General features: G+C 40.9%; 1 protein-coding gene across 2 annotated transcripts in view; it reads right to left on the bottom strand.

Moving 5' to 3' along the window:
• Window positions 1-24,082, bottom strand: part of LOC111565259 (MAM domain-containing glycosylphosphatidylinositol anchor protein 1) — a 186,678-nt gene extending 162,596 nt beyond the window's left edge. For both annotated transcript variants that reach the window (XM_023265327.3, XM_023265462.3), the window contains exons 1-2: window positions 23,459-24,082; window positions 22,174-22,263 (exon numbers count right to left, since the gene is read on the bottom strand). In XM_023265327.3, the coding sequence (XP_023121095.1) occupies window positions 22,174-22,240 (67 nt within the window). In that variant the 5' untranslated portion in view covers window positions 22,241-22,263; window positions 23,459-24,082. The remainder of the gene's footprint in view (window positions 1-22,173; window positions 22,264-23,458) is intronic.
• Window positions 24,083-24,670: the final 588 nt, after the last annotated feature.

Here is a 24,670-nt window from a genome sequence, read left to right as displayed (position 1 = left end):
ATGTTGAGCAGCAACACCCGATGCAACAACAGCTTTTAAATGACAGACCCACATATACTGTCCTCAAAACTGAAGGGATTATGAGTGTACAATGAACATATACAACACAGGCAATAAACTAATGGCATATTTAAAGGAGACTGCACCAACATGTACTTTCTGGGGGAAACCTTGTCTGATTAGGAGAGGCGGCATCCACCCAACTTTGGATGATGCAGCTTTTGTTTCTAGAAATAGGGCTGAAGGAATTAGAAATCCCAAAACATAATCCAGAGTTGAGACCAAGAGGCACATTTGCTGTCTTCCCTTCAGCTTTCTTACAGCTTTCATCCTCTCAGAAACACTATAGAGACAGTGCTTGCTCCCTGGCCACCTAAATTAAATAAATCAAAACAAGAGCAGTTATTCATAATAACCTAATAATAATTAATACAAGTACTTAAAAAGAACAAAAAGAAGGACAGTTAAGTATAGACTGTTGAATATCAGATGCCTCTTGTTTAAATCCATTCGTGAATTATTTAATAAATAAAGATGAAATTGATTTATTTTGTATTAACTGAAACCTGACTGCAGAAAGAAAATGTCAGTTTAAATAAATCAACCCTAAACTTAGTTTAAAAGTCTCCCTCTGTTTCATTTGTTACTGTGCATCATCAGTACTTACTCCTTACTGAGATGAATTCCAAGACTTTTTATCTGATTTAGTACTTTGCACAGATAAGATAATAACAGGGCAACATTAATATTCATGTAGATGTTGACAATGACAGCCCTAACCTCAACACTGCACCCAATTTATTCCCACAGGAACATGTTGCTGCTCACAATAGTCTTTTCTGTTTCTCATCAGAAATAAATCATCTTCCAATTTGGAAATTACCGATTTTTTTCTCTGTTTCTCCTAAACCACCCCCTGCCTCCTTATGATAAAAGAGGAGCAAAATAATAAATCAATGTAAGACAAATTATTCTATTATTCTAACAGAAGAAACACAAGAAAAATGTGAGGTCTGTTGCTGTGCTCATAGGTTGCTCAGACTTATCTCCTTAACAGCTGCATGGAGCAACAAATAGAGGAGTAAGAGAAAAATCACAGGTGACATTGGCTGAGAGGCAGGTAGATCCTGGACAGGTCACCAGTAGACAAACAGCCTTCATGTCTACAGCCCATTTAGAGTCATTAATTATCTAACAAAGTTTCCTACCGAATCTCTAACAATGTGCCGCCACATTTATAGCTCAGTCAAGCTTCCTTTTGGCTATTACTAGTAGCCTAAGAGCTGATTATTTCAGACAAATAAAGATCAGTGCAGTGAGAGAGAAAAAGGTTTAAGGTCTTAGATTGGGGCGTTAGATGGGCGGGAGGCTATTTCCTAGGAGCAGAATCTAAGTATGAGAAAGTGGTCAAAATCTCATATTGTTACTAAATTGCGTTCACTTATATCTACGAGAAATAGGTTGGACAAAGAGGAGATCTTATTTTAAATTTCCTTTTCCTCTGGGTTACTAGAACTGGTTTCACTCAAAATGTAAATAAACCCACTCACTGTTTTAATCACACCCTCGATCCTGTTCTGATATAGAAGCTGAAAATCTAATAGCACTTTCTCAAAACCCTCTTTCATCTGACCATTTTTAATATTATTTGAATTCACAATAATGGAAGACAAACCATCTTTGGGGGCGGAAATCCATTACAGTAGATGTATGTCAGATTAGGCTGCAACCAAATTGAAGGAAGTTATTTCCTGATTATTTACTAATGTCTTGTCCCAATACAACGGAAGGCAGCTACATTAAAGGGACCATATCATGTGAAATCCACTTTTTGTCTCATTGTTTTTCGACATAATTATCAATTTTCAATATATTTTCTGATTTGAACATAATGTCCCCTATGTGTTAAAATATAAAAACAGACCATTCACTCATTTCTTTATTTTCTCCATAGATCAGAAAGCGTGTCTCTGAATGAACGGTTCAGGTTTGCAGCCTGTTGTGATACCGACTCCACCTCCTCAGGAACCCTCTCCTACATTTTCTGAATAAAGTAGATGCATAAAATGGTATTCCTCTGGACTAGTTCCTCAAATGGGTCTAGGAAGCAATAGTTAAGTTGAATTTAAAGCTACAGACACTGAAACCAGGTATTATAAGCATGGTAGAATTGACGGTCCTTGCAGTATCTTGGGCTTAAATTTGAAGTACATATTGAGAGGAAAGATGAGCAAATAAATAAACTTATTAAAAATATGGGACCTTTGACTTCACTCCTGCAAGACTGTTCAACTGCCTACAACACTCGGCGCTATTGTCCCTCTGAAAAAGAAGGCAATGAATCAGAGAAGACTAGTTTCTTGGTACAATTCCCAAACGCACACCTCAAAGCAGACATTGTGGAAGCTGCAAAGGAAGTGGTGTTCCATTAATGCAAAAGAATGTAGACGAAGTAATGTAGAAGAATTTTGCAGAGTCTGAAAAGATGGTCTAATAACCTATTAAAAAGCTCTCTATAATGCTGGAACTGCATATTATTCATCATTATAGAGGCAAACAAGGACATCTGCAGGTTTCTGTACAGCACTGTAGTAAGACTGAGCAAGAGCCCTGTTGAGCCTTGTTTTCCTTTAGCTCTCTATAATTCATCAGCGTCTTTACAAATAAAAATGTATCGATTAGACAAACTATCATTCCATCCTTTCAATAATGTTACAGATGTAATGACAATTCACTCTTAACAGTTCCATAACAAAGTCTGATCAATTTATCCTCTACAATTGTGAGGGCATGGTCCAACTATGCATGATGTTCATTAAAGCTGCTCCTATTTGTTTTCAAATTTTCTAATATATTTGACTCCTTTAAACATCCTTTTTTTGTCAGATTTGGCTAGATTGTTGCTATTGATGTTTTTGTTGAGCTCTAGACATGCTGGTTGGGATACGTTTGCTGTGTTTTATTTCCCAGTTTTTTTCCCGCTTTCTTTCAGCAGCTCTACTGTTGCATGGTGACCATAACAACAATGGACAATGGGCCGTGTGGAAATCAGAGGAGAACATGCAGAGAAAGAGTGAAGCAATAAAGAGCATATACAAGCCTTATCTCCCTTCTATCATCATGGACAATGTGAGGTTGTGGCACAATGAGATGGATGAGCTAACACTCCTGGTGAGAAAGTAATGGGACTACAGTGAGGGTAGCGTAGGTGTTTTAAAAGGACAGGACTACAGGAAATATTCTGAACACCACTGTTATTATTGCTGTGTTTCCAATAGGTTAGAGAGACAGAACAAAACCAGAGAGCGGCAAGGAAAGAGGCTGAGGGCTTTTACTGATACACTGGTCACATTACAGTGAAGAAATGTTTCTGCAGCCCGCATATTGTACTACACACTGAGGGGCTATGTCCATTCTATGCAGAGGTTTACACATCCTATAATGGTAGTTGTTTACATCCCTCCCTCTGCTAACCTGGCAGGAGTCCAGACTCAGCACTCTGGGTTTTTATTTATTCTTGTATTGTATTATATTTCTTGTATTCTTGTACAGATGTAGAACTTTCACATTTTTGAGCAATTGTTTAAGAAATTTCCTGTCAGGAATTATTAAAGTAATTAAGTAATTACTGCTGTAATCAAACATCTACTTAAAAAAATCTACTCTTGATCCAACTGCTTTAGCCAAATCAAGATCCAGTATCCCCTTTATTTCTAAAATCCTAGCAAGCGTTGTTGCGAATCAAGTGTGTCGTTATTTGCACAGAAATTGAGTTTCGGCCACAGAAACAATACAGGTAAAACAACCATCGCATAGCTTCAGACAGTGGACTTGTCTCTGCACTTGTCTTGCTAGAACTTGCTACATACACCAGTAATCACATCATTTCATCACAGACACTACATTATGGCATGTCATGGTCCATAGTCAGCATTTTTAGGAAACACTGCGTGAAGCTTGACTGCTATGTAGATGACACCGTGAAATTCTCATCTGAAAAGCAGATGAAACAATTCAATACTTTCAAATACAGACAACACAGAAGGATTTGTAATTGGCCCCAAACACTTCAGAAACACTCAAGTAAACCACTACAGTTCCATTACCTTGGCCTCCAGCACTACTGTAGAGAACTGTAGAGTAGTTTTTGATGAAAATGTCTTACCCAACTCACACATAAAACAAGTGTCCAGAAGCACCTCCATCGACCTGTGCAATACCGTCAAAATTATGAACACGCTGTCTCAAAGTGATGTTGAAAACCCATCCGTGCATTTGTTACATCTAGACTGGACAATTGGAATACCTTCTTATCAAAATGTCCCGAAAACGTTCTGACAAGCCGTCAGTTGATCCAAATATGCTGCAGCGAGTGTACTCACATGAACAAGACAGAGAGATGTTATTTATCCCATTTTAGCTCGTCTTCACTGGCTCCCTGTGAAATCCAGGAGAGAATTTAAATCCTTCTTCTTACATACAAAGCATGAAATGACCAAACTCTATTGTATCTCAAAGACAGTCATCATATTAACCCAATAGAGCACTTCACCCTCAGACAGCAGGCATACTTGCAGTTTCCAGAGTTCCCAAAAGAAGAAAAGGAGGCAGAGCTTTCAGCTGTCAGGCTCCTGTCCTGTGAAACCAGCTGTATTTGGGAGACAGACACCTCGCCACTGTTAAGGTTCGCCTTAAAGGTTTAGTTTTTGGTAAAGCTCATATTCAGGACTGGTTCAGGAAACCATGAACCATCCTTTAGTTCTGCTGCTATTGGTTTAGACTGCTGGATGACCTCCCATGATGCACTGAGCACCTCTCCTCTCCTTCACTCTCCATGCATTCTTATGCCACTATTGCGTGTCATTAACTTTGTGTCTTCTTTCCCCCCTGTAGTTTGTGCTTTTTCTTCTCCCTCCCTGTATCTCTCTGCAGGTATCTGTGGCTCCAGAGCTGCATGTTTCACATCTGCAGTTACTAGTCCACCAACTTCCCCAGTCTTTGTTATCTGTTTCTATACACATCTTTTCTCACACCTCTCACTCTAACCTATCCTGAGTATTGTTCTGTCTGAGGTTTCTTTCTGTTAATAGGGATTTCTTCCTTTTGACTGTTGCCAAGGGGGTTGCTCTATGAGAATTTTTTCTTTTTCTCTCTTTATTATTGTAGGGTCTTGACCTTACTACACAAAGTGACCTGAGATGGCACATGCTGTGATGTGGTGCTATATAAATGAAAGTGAATTGAATTAAATTAATTCTCACCCATCCTCTGCATCTTTAATCACTCCTTTACCTTTATAAGCATTATTAAAAGACTTCATTTAAAACCGCTTGTCAAGCTCAAGGACAACAGCTGAAGCTAAAAGTTAATCTGGGATGCTCACAAACATCTGAAGAGGTAGTATCTGCTCCAAAACCGAGCCAAAGTACATTCATCAGCGCTCTGGCAGGGAGCCGGCACCGTGGTGAAGCACATTTATATTGCATCAACAATTTTCAATTCAATTTGGCACCAATAAAAGACATATTTTCTTGGGCATGGATTCAAAGCTCTCACTGCCAAACAAAAAACAGCAATTAGAGGAGTGAGGATCTTAAGGGAAGATGAAAGTGCAAGAAACCCCGCAGTTACAAATTACAACATTCATATCTCTTATGGGTGACGTATTCTCAGTCAGGTCAGGCTTTTCAATAACTCAGACATATAGCAAGCCATGTTTCATGTTAAACCTTTAATATTCTGTGTTAAACTGTCTGTCCTGGTCAAGTTTTTTATTATGTGTTAGATTTTTGTTAATTTGTTGCAAATTGTGAATAATTTCTGTTTAACTACATAACAGAGTTATGCATAGTGTTTTAAATGATATTAATGAATGTTTGTTAGTATTTGTGATTTTGTCATGGCAGGAAGCTTTGGGCAATTTCGACAATCTCTGTTCATCTCCAGCATGCTGCACCGTGTTATTCTGACTGTTTGCTACATCAAAAGACAGATATAATATCCAGTGCTGTGAAAATGAGTCAACACCTCCACTTTCTTCTATTTTTGTGTGCATCTCATAGGCGATTGAAAAACATCAGCCTGGGAAGGATTACAGAGCTATTTCTCTGGAACGCCACAGATTCTCAGTGACAGACATTATCGATAAATGAAGATGACTTGGAACAATAGCAAACTCTGGCCGTCTTTCCAAAAATCCTCAGCAGCATCGACTCAACCAGGAGCTCACAAAAAATCCAAGGAAAACAGCCAACTACCTGCCGGCCTCTCTCACCTCAGTAAAGGTCAGCGTTCGTGACTCTACTCTCTGAAAGGCACTGCGCAAATCTAGCATCCATAGCAGCATGCAAAAAATGAAAACCACTGTTAACCCAGACAACATTACGGTTCATCTGAGTTTTGCCACAGCTAAATGTTGAAGGGATGCTTTGCTGTTTCAGGGCCGAACAGGGCAAGACCAGTTCACCTCTGAATAGTTTAAAAGGAATAAAAATTAAAGTTTGAAACAAAACTGAATGTCAGTTGAGATGGGAGGATGGCGGTACTTCAGATTTTAATTATCAAACTATTGAAACAGCTCTGTTTTTACGTTTTGTTTTTAAAGACCTACAATGATGTTAAGGTATACATACAATATGTTTTTTCCTGTGCTCATTTATACATTTATAGGACAATAGGCTAAAATATTGCCATTACAGTGATCCGCACAGCAAACCTCTATAATATTGTATTGCTATGAAAAAAAAATATATATATATTTTTTTCTGTTCAGGCTAAGTTAGAAAAAACTTTACATACACCTTTGGGAGAACAGAAGAGAGTAATCACTTACTTTCATTGCTGCTGCTACCAAAGGTTCAAACTGAATGTACAAACACACACACATCATATTGCACACAGTAGCTTTAATTACCCTTTGGCATGCCAAATGGACTTAAAAGAACAAACAAGAGTTGGTAAGTACACTAGTTGCCCTGTTTAGACATTTAAGGCGTTTTTGCCTTCAACAAGAACATTGTGTCTGAGAGAAATGTACTGTATTGGCATGGGTTTAAGAGAGGAAAGACAGAGTGTGTACAACAGAAGGAAATGGAGAGAGAAAGGGCAAAGTCAGAAAAAGACACAGACAGCAACAGTGTCAGAAAGAAAGACAGACGCTGCTGAATGTGTAACGACATCTAGTGTCAACTCCGCTTTTTCAAGCGTTTCCAGAAAACAAAACAAAAAACTGTCTTTTATTCAACCCTACAATGAGCGGCTTTACATTTCACACAAAACATATTTCACTAATTTAAAGTAGCATAATATGTAATATACTTTCCTATAAACATAATTTACACAATTGCTCCTGCTGTGAATGCTGCCCCACGTCGCGACCATGTAAACATAATTAGACATCACTGCATCTTTGCACCCTGAACCCCTCTCGCCTTCGTCCTTACAAATCCATCCTCTCCGTTTCTTTCATCCAGCCTCATCCCTCCCTCCATTCCCTCCATCCTTCCTCTGCGGCCCACTTCTGCACAGAGGGAATGGCAGCAGCGCCTTCAATAATTCACTTCCCCTCAGAACAGGTTGTGTTTGCATTGCAGGGTGCTGCAGGCAAGAATAGAGAGGGCGAGGAAGAAAGATTAAAAACAAGGAAGAATGAAGAATAAAGTTGAGATGGATGAAGACTTCGAATACAAAGATAGAATGAAAGTTTTAAGGAAAAAATGCAGCCGAGGAGAAAGCCTGTTGTGAGTAATCATGATGTGGAAAAACAAATGGGTGGAAAAAATAAACAGTGGAACATGGTTTATGAGGGACATGTTAGCCTCGCCTGTGCTCCCCCGTGCACTTGTACTCTCTGGTGTATGCTGGGAAAATGCGAGGAAGTGTACGATAATGAAAAAAAGATGTGGATTCTGTCCTATCAGAGAACATATTGAGAAAGGCTCCCTGTACAGAGACAGAAGATGAAGAGATGAGAGTCTGACAGAAGCCACAGCAGCAGTAAACCAGCACCTATCACTGACACATTTTTCTGCTGTATCCTGTGAATATCTCTTGACCAAGACACTAAGACTCAGAGAACTCTGCAAAAACACTGCAGATCTTTTGGGCCCGCAGTGGTGAGCTTGTGTTCAATGTTAATTTGAACTTTTCGGCCCTGCTAGACCAATGTCATTAATGGCAAGGACACCACTTCAGAAGAACTCCTGCGATATTACTCAAAACACAAGGGGCAATTTTACAGTTTGAATTGCTTTGCTATATGGTTTTCCGGCTATGAGGATACAAATGTTGACTTTTTTTTTTTAAACGCCTTGTAAGTCTGTGAGAAACTGTGATGGAGCAATCGATGAATAAATTGTTTATCATTTTCAGTTGGGGGCTTTTAGGATTTTGTAGAAAATTGTAACAAAAACTATCAATAAAGTCCATTAAAGTTACAAAAATGGGATTTGCTTCATTGAGAAATATTTCTAAGATGCCAAGTATCTTTTGTTCTGTCCAGAAAAATAGGCTGCTTGTAAGTTTCTGTGATTTTGACTGACATTCTCTTGTAATTTTCAAATATGGTTCTGGCTAAAGCAAATAATGTTTAGGTCACACCATTATTTCCACATTCTCTCGCTCTTTCAGTGATTCGTTCTCTCCGTTTCTTTCTCATTTTCCGAGCCCCTTGTCGGTCTACCTCTCTGTCTCTAGGGAAGCCTTTCTTCTTTTAGCTGCTCTGTATCTGGCCCTGCCCTTTTCAATGTCACTCTCGCTGTGTCTCTCTCTGTTTTTTAATATGAGCCTCTTGCTCTGCCACGTGTCCCTTTTTTTCTTCCTCTTTCATGAGGCGGATCCAAGCCATTTCATCAAATGTCAAAATTCAATTACATTCCCAACAGCTTCACCTAGACGTGTTAATGCATGAAGTGGAGAGGTGTTGTTGTTGATAACTAAATGAGGTGATGAGTTTGAGAAAAAAAAAACTTATACTGATGCCTGTTATGTCAGTTCAGTTTCACAATAATGCCATTATGTATAACACAGATCTCTTTCATTTCATTTTCAATCAAATGTCTTAAAATATGTAGCTACATCAGATCTGATTAGAAATTCTCGCTTCTGTCTGCATTACAGCTGTATGGCCATGAGATCAGCTGACGAAGGGGAATACTGCCGACTACATCTTTGGTTTCTTTGGATGAAAGTGTGAAATTTACCTGATATAGTATCTTGCCTCCTCTACAAATGAAGGATGTGTGGAGAAATTACTTTTATGCTGGGTAACATGTCCTTACTGAGCCACAGGCATCACTGTGATTGAGTTCAAAATAATATTCTCATACATGCATCTGGAAATAGCAGATCTCATTAGTTTTCTATCCTCATGGAGTAAGTTTCCACAAGCTTGCAAGTGTGGGCTCCTTTGTACATTTGTAGAGCTAAAGACTTCTGGATCACTCCCATCTCACAAGATTTTGATTGAGACAAACTGTGACTTCCTCTGCTAACAGTTGAGAAGAACTATAACATGTCTGCTTTATGTTTCCATGTCTGAGTCACTTCTGTCAACAAGTGAATCCCAGCCTGCTTTATCGAACTCAAGGGGCTAGTCGGCAGTCATTGATCGCCGCCGCTATGACACACTTTCTCTCCAAGAAGAATATTTTTCAACAAAAACTGCTTCAAAACTCAGCTGCACGTGTTGACTTAAACCGGGAGAACAGCACAAATTAGCACCAATTTTAAGGTTTCTGCACTGGAATCTGCCTGCTTTGGGATTGATTTTAAGATCCTGGTATCGGTTTATAAAACTCTTAATGGTCCTGGTCCTAATTATTTATCGGATTTGCTAGAAGCCTCAGGTCTTCTTGTAGTGGCCTTTTAATTATACTCAAAGTTCGAACAAAAACCCACAGTGAGGCATCCTGTTGTTATTACGGTCTATGCCTCCAGAAAGTCAACCTAAGGACAGCAGAAAATGTTCTACATGCAAACCTAAGACTCACCTTGTTAGTCTGGCCTTGAAGGTATCATTGATTCATTTAAAGTTTAGATTTATTTATATTTTTGTTGTGGGCTGCACAGTGGCGTGCTGGTCAGCACTTTTGCCTTGCAGCTAGAAGATCACCAGTTCATATCCCGGCCTTCCTGGGATCTTTCTGCATGTTTGCATGTTCTCCCTGTGGGCTTCCTCCCACAGTCCAAAAATATGCTGAGGTTAATTGATTATTCTAAATTGCCCGTCAGTGTGAATGCAGGTGTGATTGTTTGTCTATATATGCAGCTCTGCGACAGACCTATCGACCTGTCCAGGTGTCCCCTGCCTTCACCCTAAGTCAGTTAGACTCCAGCCCCCCGCGACCCTAATGAGGATTAAGTGGTGTAAAGAGGAAGGATGGATGGATATTTTTGTTATCTTTTTAAATAGATTTTAATGAATTTTATTTATGTTAATTTTATCATTTTAGTCTTTTTTATCTGTGTTTCATGTTTTCATTTTTCTTTTACTGTCTTATGTTGCTTTCCTGAATTTCAACTTGCCTCTGGTGTCTCTTCCCTGTATTTAATTATGATAGTGTTTCCTCAGCTCCTCAGTTCCTGTTTTTATATTGTTTATGGGGAAATTGGGGGGTATTGGTTTTAATGTTTTGTTGTTTTTTTTTTTTTTTAAATTCATTTTGTTCTGTACAGCACTTTGTATAACAGTCTATGCGTATGAAAAGAGCTGTTCAAATAAAGTCTGCTTGATTGATTAAAAGGCAACAAGGAAATATTATGGAGAAGCAATTCCTAATTTTAACAAACAAAAAAAAAAAAAACTGTACCAATGTTGTTTTTTTTATAGTTGAGAAATGAACACAAACAGGACTAACAACTACCAGCTGCAACAGGCCAACAGGATGCTATTTACACTTACTGAATCAGCTGTAACATGTTAAATGAATGCTCCCCCCATTAATCACATCACTGAACATGAGACAGATGCAGCAGAACAGTTGTAGAATATTTTATCCTGTGCATGCCAATTCTTTGTCAAAACCTGGAACTGACACTACCCACAATGCAACATTGCTGCAAACACTTGGGTCAGAAATTCGGGTGTGTTTTGAGCTGTAGTGGGATGCAAGTGCTAAGTGCAGCTAAGTCAATTCTAACAGACTTCACACAGTTTCCTCTGGAATCTTTAAATATAGTGGTGCAGCTTAAGCTCTACTCACCTGTAACTAGGTTTGGATGTGCAGAAGTAGAAGGAATGCAAACTTGGTCAAAGCTACTGAACCAAGTACAAACAACCTGTGCTCTTTTATAGAATTAATGGATTTAAACAGAATCAGTTCCTATGGAACATGACAGGTGGCATAGATGAAGGAGTTTCTAAGTTTGCTTGCTCTCACTGTGGGACCATGCCAGTCAAAAAGGTTGTGAAACACTGAACTACAGCATCAGGCAGAATGAGACAGGTCACAGGAACTTTGCAGGATCATCTCTGCATCAAAATAAAGTAAATTTATGTTTCTGTGAGTCGCATAAATGGACAGCAGAGGTACAACTGCACTTGTCTTCTAACGAGCATTTAATTTCATTTGCAGTGGAAAGCAATTAGTACACTACAACCTCCTGTTTGTTTTGCCTGGTTTAAAGAGTGCTTAAACTTCCGCCCACCAACCAAATGCGACCACCTTTCCTCTGCAGTGGACCTTTCCCTCTGTCCTCATTTTGTGCAGTTGCTGCTGGCCCAGGCTGCTGCCTCTCTGCTCCCCAGTGTCAGCTCTCCGCCTTGCTTTCCCAAAAACCTGTCTGCAGCTTTCAATGACAGCGTGCGCTATGTCCTATATATGCAGTAAGTGGAGAGGCGGGTGGATGCTTTCTACTGAATTGGTGGATGATAGTGAGAAGACAACAGGGCTTTGGGGCGGTGAGTTAAAGAAAGAGAAGAGTGGTAAGGAGGAAGGAAGCAAGGCAGAGAAGGGATGAGGAGAGTTAAAGGGGCGTATGTGCCGAAAGGGTTTGGATGAAGGAGGGAATTAGGATGTAAAGAGGATGGAAAGCAGAGAATAGGTACATTTTATTTGACATTCTAAGGGTAGCAATATGGACGGCTGGGAAGGAAAAGAGGATCAGTGAGAGGAGAGAAGGAAGGAAGAGAGGAAGATGACAGGAACATCTTTTTTGACAGGTAAAACTTTAGTCGATGGGGAAAGACAGAACGGGGGAGGAGGAGGACAGGGATCAGGATGCATAGCTGGTGGCAGGTAAATTGCTACACTGAGAACATGGAGACTTTTCAACATATCCACCAGATTATACCCCCATCTCCTCTGAGCCAGCTGAGATGCACGGGCGGGGGAGAAAAAAAAATGAGACGGGAAAAGTGTGAGAGCAGCAAGCTAAAATTTCAAACATTTAAAGTGTCAGAAAATTTTACTAAAACCGCCATGAGGAGGGGAGGAGGAGGAGGAGGAGGGGAGTTTGCCACTGAGGGAGAGCAGGTTTGAGTCGCAGAGTGAGAACGAGCGAGGAAGAGGAAGAGGGCGAGATCTCCAAGCAGCACGCATCACTGAATTATTGAGGCCAGCCGTGTGTAGGAGCAAAAGATAGATTTCCACTGTTGATCCCTTCTTGCTGTCAGAAAGTTTAGTTGGACACGACCAACTCCGGCATTTGTGGTTGTTTTGTTGTTGTTCGGGGCTTTTCAGCGTGCACCACAGGGAGAGGCAGAACATATGCGGGAGGAGCAGCCTCACAAAACGTGGGGTTTTTAGCAGAGCGTGTGTTTCCTGCCACTTTTTAAGTCAAAGCACATCTGTATGATGAGATTTTCCCTGGCAGACAGTAGCTATGTGCAGGTTTCTTTCAAGTGGTAGATGTATAAATGGCTGTGATGAAGGTGCGACAGACAGCGAGAATGGCTGCCTGTATGCACTGCACTTTGTGCGCTCTGTGGAAACCCTTCATGTGCTTGGTGTGAGTCAAATATTTGAAAGCCCCCTGAGGAAATTTGCACCTAAAATCTGACACAGTGGGCCAATGCAAACAAATAGGGACTGCCAAAGAAAATTTAAAATGACCAACTATAATCACAATTAGTCAAATTTTAGCTACACTAAGCATTTTTTGATGGAAAAGGTCCAAAAAAAAGTCCTCCTTTACTTAAAATACGTCTATTGCTTGAACTTCACTGTGCAGAATGATGTACATGGAGATTTTGACACTAGAAGGCTGTTTGCAAACGATTCTATAAGATGTGAACCATGTTTTAGTGACAACTACTTGATGCAACAGCTATATACAACTAAAAGCAAGTGTGGAAATTAGCTACATATCATGAACTTCTTGTACTATAAATCTTGTGCCCTGAACTAAAACACAAAAACAAAAAGAGAATATTTGCATATTTGCTGACTCTCAATTTTTCAATGGCTGAGACAGAGACATGGTAATTTTAGAAGTTTAGAATGTCTGAAAAGTGTTAGAGGCTACTTCACGATTAATTCTATGTGGCAACTTTTACCAGTAAAATCCCCCAGTGATAAAAACACTTTGTCAGAAAGCAATGCAACACTGAAAGCAACACATAAAATGCATCTAGTTCCTTTTTTTTTTCCCCACAAAACAAAAACTCTGAATTTGAAAGTCTCATGAAAATCTACACACAGAGAATTTGAAAATATGCTAAAAATGTACCCTGACATATGCTGGAATTTCAAAATTAAGCTTTGCAAAGTTCTGAATAAAAACACATTTAAAAAGGATGACGCTGAAGAAAAAAATAAGCGTGGAAGACAAAGGAAAGTATGGTGAAAGAGAAAGAAGTGAAGAAGAAAGAGAGTAACAATGTGAGAGAAGTGCAAGTGGAGGCAGACGGTCTCTGATGTAAGCCATGTTCTCACCGCTGTTCACAACCGTCCTGTCGTCTTCATGAATAACTTAGATGCCAAATGTTCCCTCCCTCTCATGTCCATGCATACAAACGCACAAAACACACACACTCGCATACACACACACACACACACCGACTATAGCTCTTATTCCTTCACTCTCAAGTCACTGAGATCAAACCCTGTGCACATAACACACACATTTTTAAAAAAGACATCACAAAAGACACCTGCACTCCAGTAACTCTGGTATTTTGGCATTTTCTACAGTATGTTAAAAAACCTAAGATGCTCTGCATTCTCAAAATTGTACACAAAGGCACAAACACAGACACACACACACTTCTATTCCCTCCTGAAGCACAGCCAGTAAGAGGTGCTTGATAACGGCTGACAGAGTGACAGCAGTACAGAGGAGAAAAGTGAAGTTCCCCTGACAGTTTTTCCTACCCACAGGGCACCCACGACGTCCTGTTTCGCTCTGGACCACTCTCATCCGAAGAGGTGTGTGTGCGTGTGGGTGTGTGTGTATGTGTGTGTGAGTGTGTGTGTGTGTGTTCTTAGGCCCATGTATTATTACTGTGTGTGTGACGCTGACTAACAACACAGCACACAGAGATGAGAGTGGGTGAGAGTGAGGTAATGACTTCCGAGTTCAGCGAAAGGTAAATACTGTGAGAGGTGTTTGTGCACACGCATGTCTGCATGTGCATGTGGAAACTGTGCGTGGGCTTTGGTGCGTGGATCTGCAGCACACCGTCATCCAAAAAAGAAAGTAAAATACAAAGACAGGAAAAAAGAAATAGAAAAGAGCAAATAATGAGAAGGGTTACATGATGAATTATAAGCAAAAATCATAATAATTTTGCGCTCACTTTAGCACTGACACAACCAGCAATGATGCACAACATTTTACTGGTCCTCATCAAACTTCTATCTGCAATTTCTTCTTCATTAACAATACAAAACAGAAACTTTACAAGGACTCAAGACAATAGAGTTCCATCTATGAGTCTGTGTGTAGTCATATACTCTCAGTGCAGAAGATGGTGATTGAAGCTGACTCGCAGAGTGAACTGGAAAAGGAGCTTTATAGTAACAGTCGACAGAACACACAGATGTCACTCAACCCTCAATCTCTACAAATTTCCTTCTGAAAGGAATACTTCAACATTTTGGGAAGAACACTTGTCTGACTGAGCTGGCTGATAAGATCAACACAACACCTGTGCAGTTAATCCAGAGATGAAAGCTGCTGCTGGTTAGCTTAGCTTAGCATAAAGCCATGAAACAGCTGGACTTACTCTGTCAAAACTTTTTGAGAAATTAACAGCATTACATCTCAGTTGTTTATTCCTCACAAAGTAGCAAGTAAAAAGCAACTGTTTTTATAAAGGGTTAAATGTAAGACACTTTCTTGACTGGAAGCAGTTGCCAGGCAACCAGAAGAAAAGGAAGTTACCTGTCCTGGTAAAGAAGTAGTGTAGCACATAACCACCCTGAGCAATGGAACATTTCATTTACACGTCAGTATTTGTGCAAATTAACCCCAAAACGGGCCAGCAGGTGGGCATGAAATCTTCTCAAAAACTGGCTAAATGACACCATTTATGAAATCAAGAAAATGGAAAAACCGAATGAATTTTTGCGTTTTTTTACTTTCCAACAGCCCTTTAACTAATCATGTGCGACTTCCCGTTCAATGAGCAAAATTAACCTGATCTAAGTGTAAAATTGTGACATTTCATTAAAACCACTTCATTCTATGTGTCTGATTTGACTAAATTATCAAAAATAAAGTGTTTGCTCTAACCAGATCCTGTGAAAACAAATAATTGATGTGGTGCTCTCTTCAACCAAGCTATGAGGGACTGGGCTGACAAGGCTGAGCTGCAGGCTGTGTTTACACAGATTAGAGAGGAGACAAGTTTTGAAACAAAATCAAAACTTAAGTAATAAAACGTGTAGAGCCTACATTTCTTTCTGTATTGATAACACCTGTGGGCACCTATAAATATGGTATATATGCTGTTTCCATTGTGTTTCAATAAACCAAAAAATTCAATTTTCGTTTTATTTTCTTCTGTGTTATTTATGATAGTTTAACTCTGTTCTAGTGCACAGAAGGCATTTCAGAGTTCTCTCATGGTTGTTTCTGTTTCCGTAGAGGTGCAGGACTTTATATTGTAGGCAATATTGAGCCCACAGTGAGCAAAAATGGGACAGAAGCAATAAACATCCGGTAACTTCTCGGGGTTCAGATGTCAAACAAACATGATACAACATGTGACTGTTTCCAGTCTTTACAGTCTTCTGCTAAACTATCTGTTTGCTGCCTCAAGATGTATATTTAGCATACACACATGAGAAGGATATTGATTTTCTCATTCAACTCTCTGCAAGAAAGAGCATAACAGTATTTCTCAAAATGCCCAAATATTTCTTTATATGTTTTACTGCTCACCTCAGTAGAAAACTGAGTGCATCCTGCTGTGTCCCCTCAAGTCTTTTCTCATCTCAGAATCTTTACTTTCTTTGAGGAAAGAAGTCACATAAGATGCTGTCAACACATATACTGTATACACATACAGTATATTACACCAAGACTTGCCAGACTATGCTTTCCAAGCACATATATTACTACCTCACATTGCCCCCATGGGCAGACTGCCCGACTCTACCTACTGCCTCACATACCCCAGGCTCAGAGTCTAACTTGTGGGAGGCAGGGTGATAAATCAGACCTCACAATACGTTGTCTTAGTGCTCTTATCCTTTACCCCCAGGTAGTGAGGTTAGTGTAAACTAGAGTCAACATATCACTTTGACCACAGGCCTGTGGCTCTGCTGCTGACCTGAAGGTTAATAGAAATGTTGTCAGGCTTTAATATCGAGTCAGCCATACAGAAAAATAGGAAAGAGGAGAGGAGGAGAGGAGGAGAGAGGATCAAGGGCAAAAAAAGTGGTAAAGAAATCAGCTGAGTAAGCATCCAAACAAGAAGGTTGGGTAGTGTACAGAATATGTGAATTTTCTCGAAGCGTGATCCTTTAGATATGAAGTCTGCACGGGCTACACTGCCACACAATGGACATAGTTAAAGTAGTAAAGATGTGGGAGCAAATAGAGCTAAAGAGAGCACTTGACGCAATAGAAATGTGGGAAGGAACCACTCAGTTTAATGCAGTTTAAATCATTATGTTAAACTGCTTGTATTATTTTTGGACAATGTAAAAAGAGTTTTAGCAGCACACCTCAAATTGCACTGACTTTACAGTATTACAGAGTATTCAGCAGTTGTTGACATTACTGAAAACATTCATGTGTACAATCTCTAAAGCAAGCCTATTACCCATGTGGTAGAGACATAACACTGTTAACATACTTGTATGGCGAGGATTACTTCAATGTTAGGGATAAAAAGCAGGTCCAATCTTGAGATTAAGTCATAGTTTAAGATTAGAACACAGTTAGGTGAAGGTAAAGGATGTGGGGCAAAGATTAAGTTTAAGCAAGAAGTCTTTAGATGTGTCAGTCCTCTCTTTTTTTAAGTTTGTACATCCTTGATTCCTTTCCTTGCCTCCTCTCCTTATGACTCCTTCTATAGAAGCAAGCACAGCAGGTGCAAGGAGACAAGAAGGATGAGGCAACAAACATTTAACAAAATAAGATATCCATGCTTTGGAATCATTGTGTTAAAGCAACATAAATTAACTAAGATGTGTGGCGCAGCTGCATGATCTGTCCATTGTTTTGTTATACTCCCCTGCTGTGTTTTATAATCTCTGTTGGAGTTGCATAGCGGTGTTCAAGGCAACCTACAGTATAAATTTACTCTAATTTTTAATTCACAACATGGCATAAAGTGACAAGAAGGTGCATGTGACATGTGACATATATTACATACATACAGTTGTCAGTCCTGCTCCCGCCATGGTTTGTATATTCCATCTGTGTATTGCACCCCTTTTATAGGGTGGTGAAAAGACTTCCCCAACAGAAACAGCGATAATACACCTCTGCAGCTCCTCCAGAAAGCCTCGTTCATCTCTCCTCGATGCATTTTAGCAATTGAGACATCCTTCAAGATGGCACGCTAAGATCAATTTCCTGCTTCAGTCTCTTCCTATCACTGTCCCCCCTCCTTCTCCTCCACCTCCCCCTCCCCCCTCATCCGCCATTGCCTCAGAGCCACCAATAAATTATGGATGCTTATTAGAAAAGGGCGATATTCAGCATCCAAAATAAACTCAGTGGCAAGAGACATAAAAGAGACACAAACAAAAAGTGCTGATGTGGGCAGAGGAAGAGTTAAAGTCACAGGGGAGCTAGTGGCCGGGCCAGTTAAACCTGGAATGATCTCTTTCTAGGTCACTGGCGTTCAATCCATGTACCATGGCACGCTAATGTACCACTGCAAGTGGTGGAAGAAGTGCTCAGATGTTTTACGTCGGTGGCACCTATAGCACAGTATGGAAATATACGATACAAGCAGAGGTCCTGTATTCAAGAGAGGTCAACGTATTTATGAAAATTACATTAAAGTACTGAGCAGAATAACTGTATTCCTTGGGTTATAATTATTGATGCACTAATGTGTCACTTTGAAGTTGTGTGGGGGTTAATTTCATCCCTTCACATATGTCTAGGTAAGTCTTATGTTCTCTTATGTTAACTGTTAATTAAACTGTGTGTAATCCGTTTGAATCTGCAACATATCTTGTAATTAGAATTTGAGATAAATCGTGAAGTAAAAAGTGCAATATTTCCCTCTCAAAGTACATCAAATTTGTACTTAAAAACTTGAGAGAATTTACTTAGTAAGTTTCTATCACTGACTGAAGTAAGTTCCAGATTAAGACGCACACACATCAGAAATTTTAAAAAATGAAAAATTTATTCCCAGCCTTTCATTCTTCCTTGGGCAACATCTTCAAAGTGATGTTAAATTTGTGCGCAATTTAGGCATATTAAACTTTTTTTACTTTCTGCATCTCTAGTAGCGCTTTGTTCTATGGCCAGTGGCAAGGCCTCATCTCTGCTGCTGCTGCAAGGGCCTTGCTCGCATCCAAAAAAAACACACTGTTAAGCAAAATCATTGATTTAAGTTCATTAAATTTCCTGTTAACAAGCACATAATGAAGCATCGTATTGCAGGGTAATGCGGTGTGGATTCCATCTACAGCACCAGCTAATGGTTTTGTGTGACTTTGTCAAGCAATCAATAATTTGGTGTCTCTGTGAACTCTGTTGCTTCACACAGTGTGATGTGATGCAGCACCACAAAGCTGGAGAGACACTCTTTCTGGTACACTCTGTCTGTGTCGAGTCCCACAGTGGAGAAGTCACGTCCTGCCATGAAATTTTCTCAACCTCCCCTAATCCTTAAGTGTGTTGAGGTTTGGCGCATGTGGATGCCACATCATGCTTGCAATGCCCCTGGATTACAGTATATCCAGATTAAATGAAACTTGAGAATCACTGTATATGTATGCAGGGATGTTTGTGATCAGTGTGTGGAGATGCATATAAAAACTTTCCCTCCCAAGAGGAAATGGAGCGGCAGACAGGAGAGGAGTCTAATAAGCAAGACACACTGCACTCTAGATGATGTTATTAGACTTAACAAGGCTTTGCTGTGACAAAACATGTGGTGTGCAGCGTTTCCTTTTCCCTTTGAAATACAGCATCACATGTCCTTGGTGCACTTGTCTGTCCAATTTCAATTTGACAGACAGGTGTTACAAGGTTTGTGACAGCCTATCAGAATTCAAAGAAGTGCAATCAATACTACACTGCTGCAAGAGAAACAGTGACTGATCCACAAGTCCCTGCTGAGCTAGCAAACTGTTGCAATAGGAAGGAAAGTGTGTCTGCGACATACACACACACACACTCAGAGGTTTATAGGCTTGCACGCCTCACATATTCACATACACGAGCGCAAACACCTGCATGCACAGATTCACAGGCATGAGCTGACAAAAACACACACATCCAAACACACCCCAGAGAAGGCTACAGTAAATGAACCTCACAGCCATCCAAAGCGCTGACATCAATCAGGCACGCTTTCACCGTTTGGCTCCCGACGGACAGTGAGTCGCATCTGTCTGCTAGAGCAAGTGCTAAACAATTCCAAAGTGACAGAAACCATTTTATGCATATCTAAAATCTCGTTGGCACTCGCCCCAATCTTCCCTACTCGTATTGCTCGCTGCAGTTGTGCAAATTGTGAAGCCATTTGCGCTTTCTGAATGACGCTTTTGCGTGATAATAATTTCCCTACATGAAACAGTCGTTCCGCAGGTACGCAAACAGCTGAGCACCACCACCACACCATCCACCCGGGAGTGTTGGGCCTGTGAATGTTAGCCAGTATGATTCCCACAAAGTATTGGGGCTTTTCTTCCCTTAGTGGTGACTAAAAGGCTGCCGTTACACATAAGACAAATAACCTATAACACTGAGAAAAAAGAAGCAGCATTTATTTTAAAAAAATAATAATTAAAACTATCACTGCAGCTTCCACTGACTATGCGTCTGCTTCGACCCACTGCATATTTGTGACAGAGCCCATGAGGCCCCAGATGCACAAACGTTTCATGACAATCAGGATACCACTCTGAAGAGAACCCAAAACTCTTCTATATAGAAATTATGAAAAAAATAAATAAATGAGGACAAGAATGCACAAGGGTAAAATGGAGATGTGAGCCTTGTACAGGACAGCGCGGCTACATCAGAAAAGTCTCTCCATGAGGGAACAACTGATCAAACTCAAACAAAATGACAGCTGGCACTGAAAACAGGCTGGAAGTAGTGAATACTAGGCATTTACAAACTCTTCTGCTCTAAAATATCTAATATATGTATGCTGGAGATGTTTTGGTACAAACATTAACAGTGTGTTCCAAACAGTCATAGGGCAAGGCGTACACCTGCAGGTAAAAAATGACCCAAGATATCTACATGATGGAACTAAAACTCAGGTGGATCATTTTTCATTGCAAGGCCATATTTGAAATTTTCTATAAAAAGAGATAGGAGGGGGAAAAATGACTTCCTGAGATTTCATCCAGCACTGTCACTGTACAAAGACACTGCACTGTCTGCAGCTTTGGGCTGCGAAATACAACAGAATGTGAAAATAAAAATAAAAATGAAGGCATCAATATACTAATTTAGCTGATGGTTCTGACAAAATACTTAATAATATAGGCTATTAAAAGATCTGTGGAGTGTCCATGTAAGTTGGTTACAGTTTACACTAATACTGACATGTCAGCAGCAGTGTGAAATATTAAGAGAGGTACAAGCCTGATAAGTTAGCGAGGACTTTTACATGAGCCTGTGCGCTTCAGCAAATGACAGTTTGTCAGTATTTCTCAGTGTGACGGCAGGCTGCAAGATTGCTTATGACAACAGCACTGTGTTACTATGACTAAACAGACCTTGTTTTCAATGGCTGCCACATGCCTTCAAATGTCAGAATCAAAGTATCAAAGCTGACAGATCAGTTTGTGTGTTTGCTTTGCCCAAAGGGACAGAACAACGCAATGTCTGGCCAGGCGCCCGTAGCTGAGGAAACTGAGCCTCTGTGATACAGTGAAACTGTAAGTCTTAAGAGGGGAAAAATCTCAGCCTCATCCTCCAAAGCGCAGAGTGACGGTTCTGGTTAACCTGACAGAAATGAGCCACTTCTCAGAGAGCTCTGCCACTCTCCTGCTCTGGCTGAACCTGTGTGTCTCTGTACAGGAGTGTGTGTGTGCGGTACATTCGGTATGCACTCCCATAATGGCAGCTTAAATTCTGGCCAAACTCTGACCCTTGTTCAGTTCCAATCATAAACCTTGAACAACTATAATCACACTTTGTGCAATAAAGTACTGATCTAATTCAGGCTCCTTCTTGCATCGCATAATTCTGACCATAAAGATTTATTTCTGCCTAAAAAATGGAATTAAATTGGATTTACAGTAGGCGGGTTTCCCCCTCCACTACTGTTGGATGTTTTCCCAGCTTTTCCTCCTGTGACTTCTAAGAAGTAATATCTCCCTTTCAAGATAATTTGCTGTCCATCTCCCTGAAGCTGTTCTCGCAGTAGTTTAAACGCCAGATATTAAACCGCCTCCTATTAGAGCGTCGCGCTGAACACGGACAGAGAAGCCCCTTAATTAAGCTTATTGTCTAATAATTGAACAAATTCTCATCGCTGCTGCAAGTGAGCTCAGTCAGCCTGCACTAATAAAGCGGGCCGTGTAGTCTATTGATGTAATAAGAGGAATACATGAGTAAACACCAGGCTCTTACCATAAACTCCTTGGCCCCAGGCAAGCGTAGAAACACTAGAAAATAACAAAATCCAGAAAAGCTCCATGTTCAGCTCAGTTCCGTCATAACCTGCGAGAGAAAGAAAGAGATGAGAACTTCGACGCACAGATGGGAACAGCCTGGAAGTGTGTGTGGAAAAAGAAGCGGCAGCTGAGTGACTGTTACCAAAAAGAAAGGGTATTTTAAATTGTTTTGTTTTTTCTGCATGTTCAACCATGTCTCCTTCAACCCCCTCTCAACCCTGGAAATAATACTACAGAGCAATTTATCCCCCGCTGCACAACCTCCACCGCTTCATTCAACTTAAAGGGCGCGTAATTCAATCACGAATCGTGGATTATGGGAAAGCTTAAAAGCGGTGCTGTGTGTGTGTCAGAGAATTGGAGATTGACAGGATTGTGGATTTCTCGCTGTTTAGCGGGACTAAACTTGCGCTGCGCTCTGCTCGCTGAGGCGCAGAGGTTGGTGCAGGTGGAGTCAGGACAGGAGCAACACTCAGACTGCAGTATTCATGGAGGAGCCGCTACAACAAGTGGGGGTCATGCACTTTAGTCCCCAAACACCCACACAGACACAGATCGCCTTTACCTTCACATCAATACAATTACTCCTACACTGGAAGGGAGGTGAGAGTTCGATTCCTGTGGATGAAAAATCCACTTTTTTGCCAGTGTTTCTATTTGTAGCATGTTTTAAAATGCATGGCAGCCTTTAAAAAAATCTTTCGTGGTCACATGTTGCTGTGATTTATCAGCACAGCTCATAGAACTGTGGAAAATGGTAGATAACAGAGCCTCCTCTGTGACTCTTCCGACCGAGTATGAGGGTTTCCTCCGACGCCTGGCGCACGCGTTTGCGTAATGGCTCTGCATTGACAGGTTGCATTGCAAATCTCGGAGTGATCAAAGTTTCATGAGCTTTTATGATGTATGTGAGTTAATGTCCTGCATTATGCTGACGTGTGGTAGGAGATCATTGCATTGGCTGCATGGGTAGAGATATGGAAGGGTAATCCCAAAATTTAGATGCCACCGGTGGGGCATATTAGCTGTAATTAGTCCAAGGATGATTAACTTCAACTGTGGCGCCTCGGGTGAAACTGAAAATGCTGCTTGATTTTATGCGCTCTCAAATATATGCACATTTGTTTCTTGAAAAAAAAAAAGCACATGCATGAAAAGAAAATGCATAAATCACACAGAACCCTAACAGAAATTAAAATCTTTGTCTCTGTGCTGCCACGGAGTCACTATCGCGCCCTTACCTTGTCTCCGAGGTGCCGTCCTTTGAGTCAGTCTGCTACCCGGCGCAGCGCGCACTGCTCCCGGCTCAGCAACGAGGATTCCTCCGCTCTCCGTTCGACCAACCCGCCTCCGTGTCTCTCCACAAAACGAGTTGAAAAGTTATATATCCTCCTCCAGTGAGCGTCCAATTGGAGCTTTTACAATTCCCGGAGAGTATAATGTGGAGTTTGCCGAGCTCCCAGACCTCTGAAATAATCTCCTCGGTGTGTTAAACTTTTATTTTACGCACTGAGAGGCGGTCAGCGGAGTCTCACCGCAGCTCGATTCCAGTCTCTCCTCCCAAAGATGGAAGTAAAAATCACTTTTCCTCCTAAAAAACACTCAGCCCAGACCAGTTGGGGGGAGAATCCTGCACACCCAGTCTGCACTTGTGTGGATTATTTAGGCTACTCTGAAAGGCGTGGTTGGAATGGCTTTACTGTCTCTCCTTCTTTGCTTCTGGCCGGTGACAGTCTAGTGAAGACCCCTCTAACACAATCATGCGCTCTGAAAAATGAGCTCCCCTCCGCTCGTTCAATCAGCGCTGTGTCTGTGGACTCCAAGTGATGCTGGCCAAGTGGAAAATGTGCGCAGACTGAGAACGACCGCCTCTGTCTGTGAAGAGAGAGAGAGAGAGAGAGGGATGGAGAGGGTGAGGGGAGGGAGGACAGAGGCTTATACACAGATGCGCTCACAGCTTCCACACAGAACAGGTTGTCAGAAGAACTCCACTGCTTTCCCTCTCTCCTTTCCTTCCTCTCTTGGTCACTCTGAAACAGGTTTTCAACCCTTTTGCGTGCCACAGGATGTCTGTAAAAGCCGAATGAGCAGCTGCTGCTTTCGTATTTTCCTCTGTTGTCGATTCTTTGTTGGAGTTCACCAGCTGCAGTGTCACCAAACGTGGATGCCAATTAGAAACGAAATCCCCGAAAGTTTTTTGGGGATTGATGGGAGAGCCACTAACACCACCGCCCCTCTGCGTGGACCAATTATTTATGACAGTAAAAGCAGACAGACTGTTGAACAACCCCCCTCAAAGCGCGCACACACTCTCTCTCCACACGCACCCAGATTTACAGTGCCTCCTCCTTTATCTCTGCACATTCACACGCAGCAGAGTTGTTCTTGCGGGTTCCCGATGAGGCCACTGGAGGGCGTGTTTCAGCTCATCTCCACTCTGCACGTGCGCTGTT

Source organism: Amphiprion ocellaris, chromosome 1 (genome assembly GCF_022539595.1).
Source record: "Amphiprion ocellaris isolate individual 3 ecotype Okinawa chromosome 1, ASM2253959v1, whole genome shotgun sequence".
NCBI lineage: Eukaryota > Metazoa > Chordata > Actinopteri > Pomacentridae > Amphiprion > Amphiprion ocellaris.
This window is presented reverse-complemented; position numbering and strand designations above follow the sequence as displayed.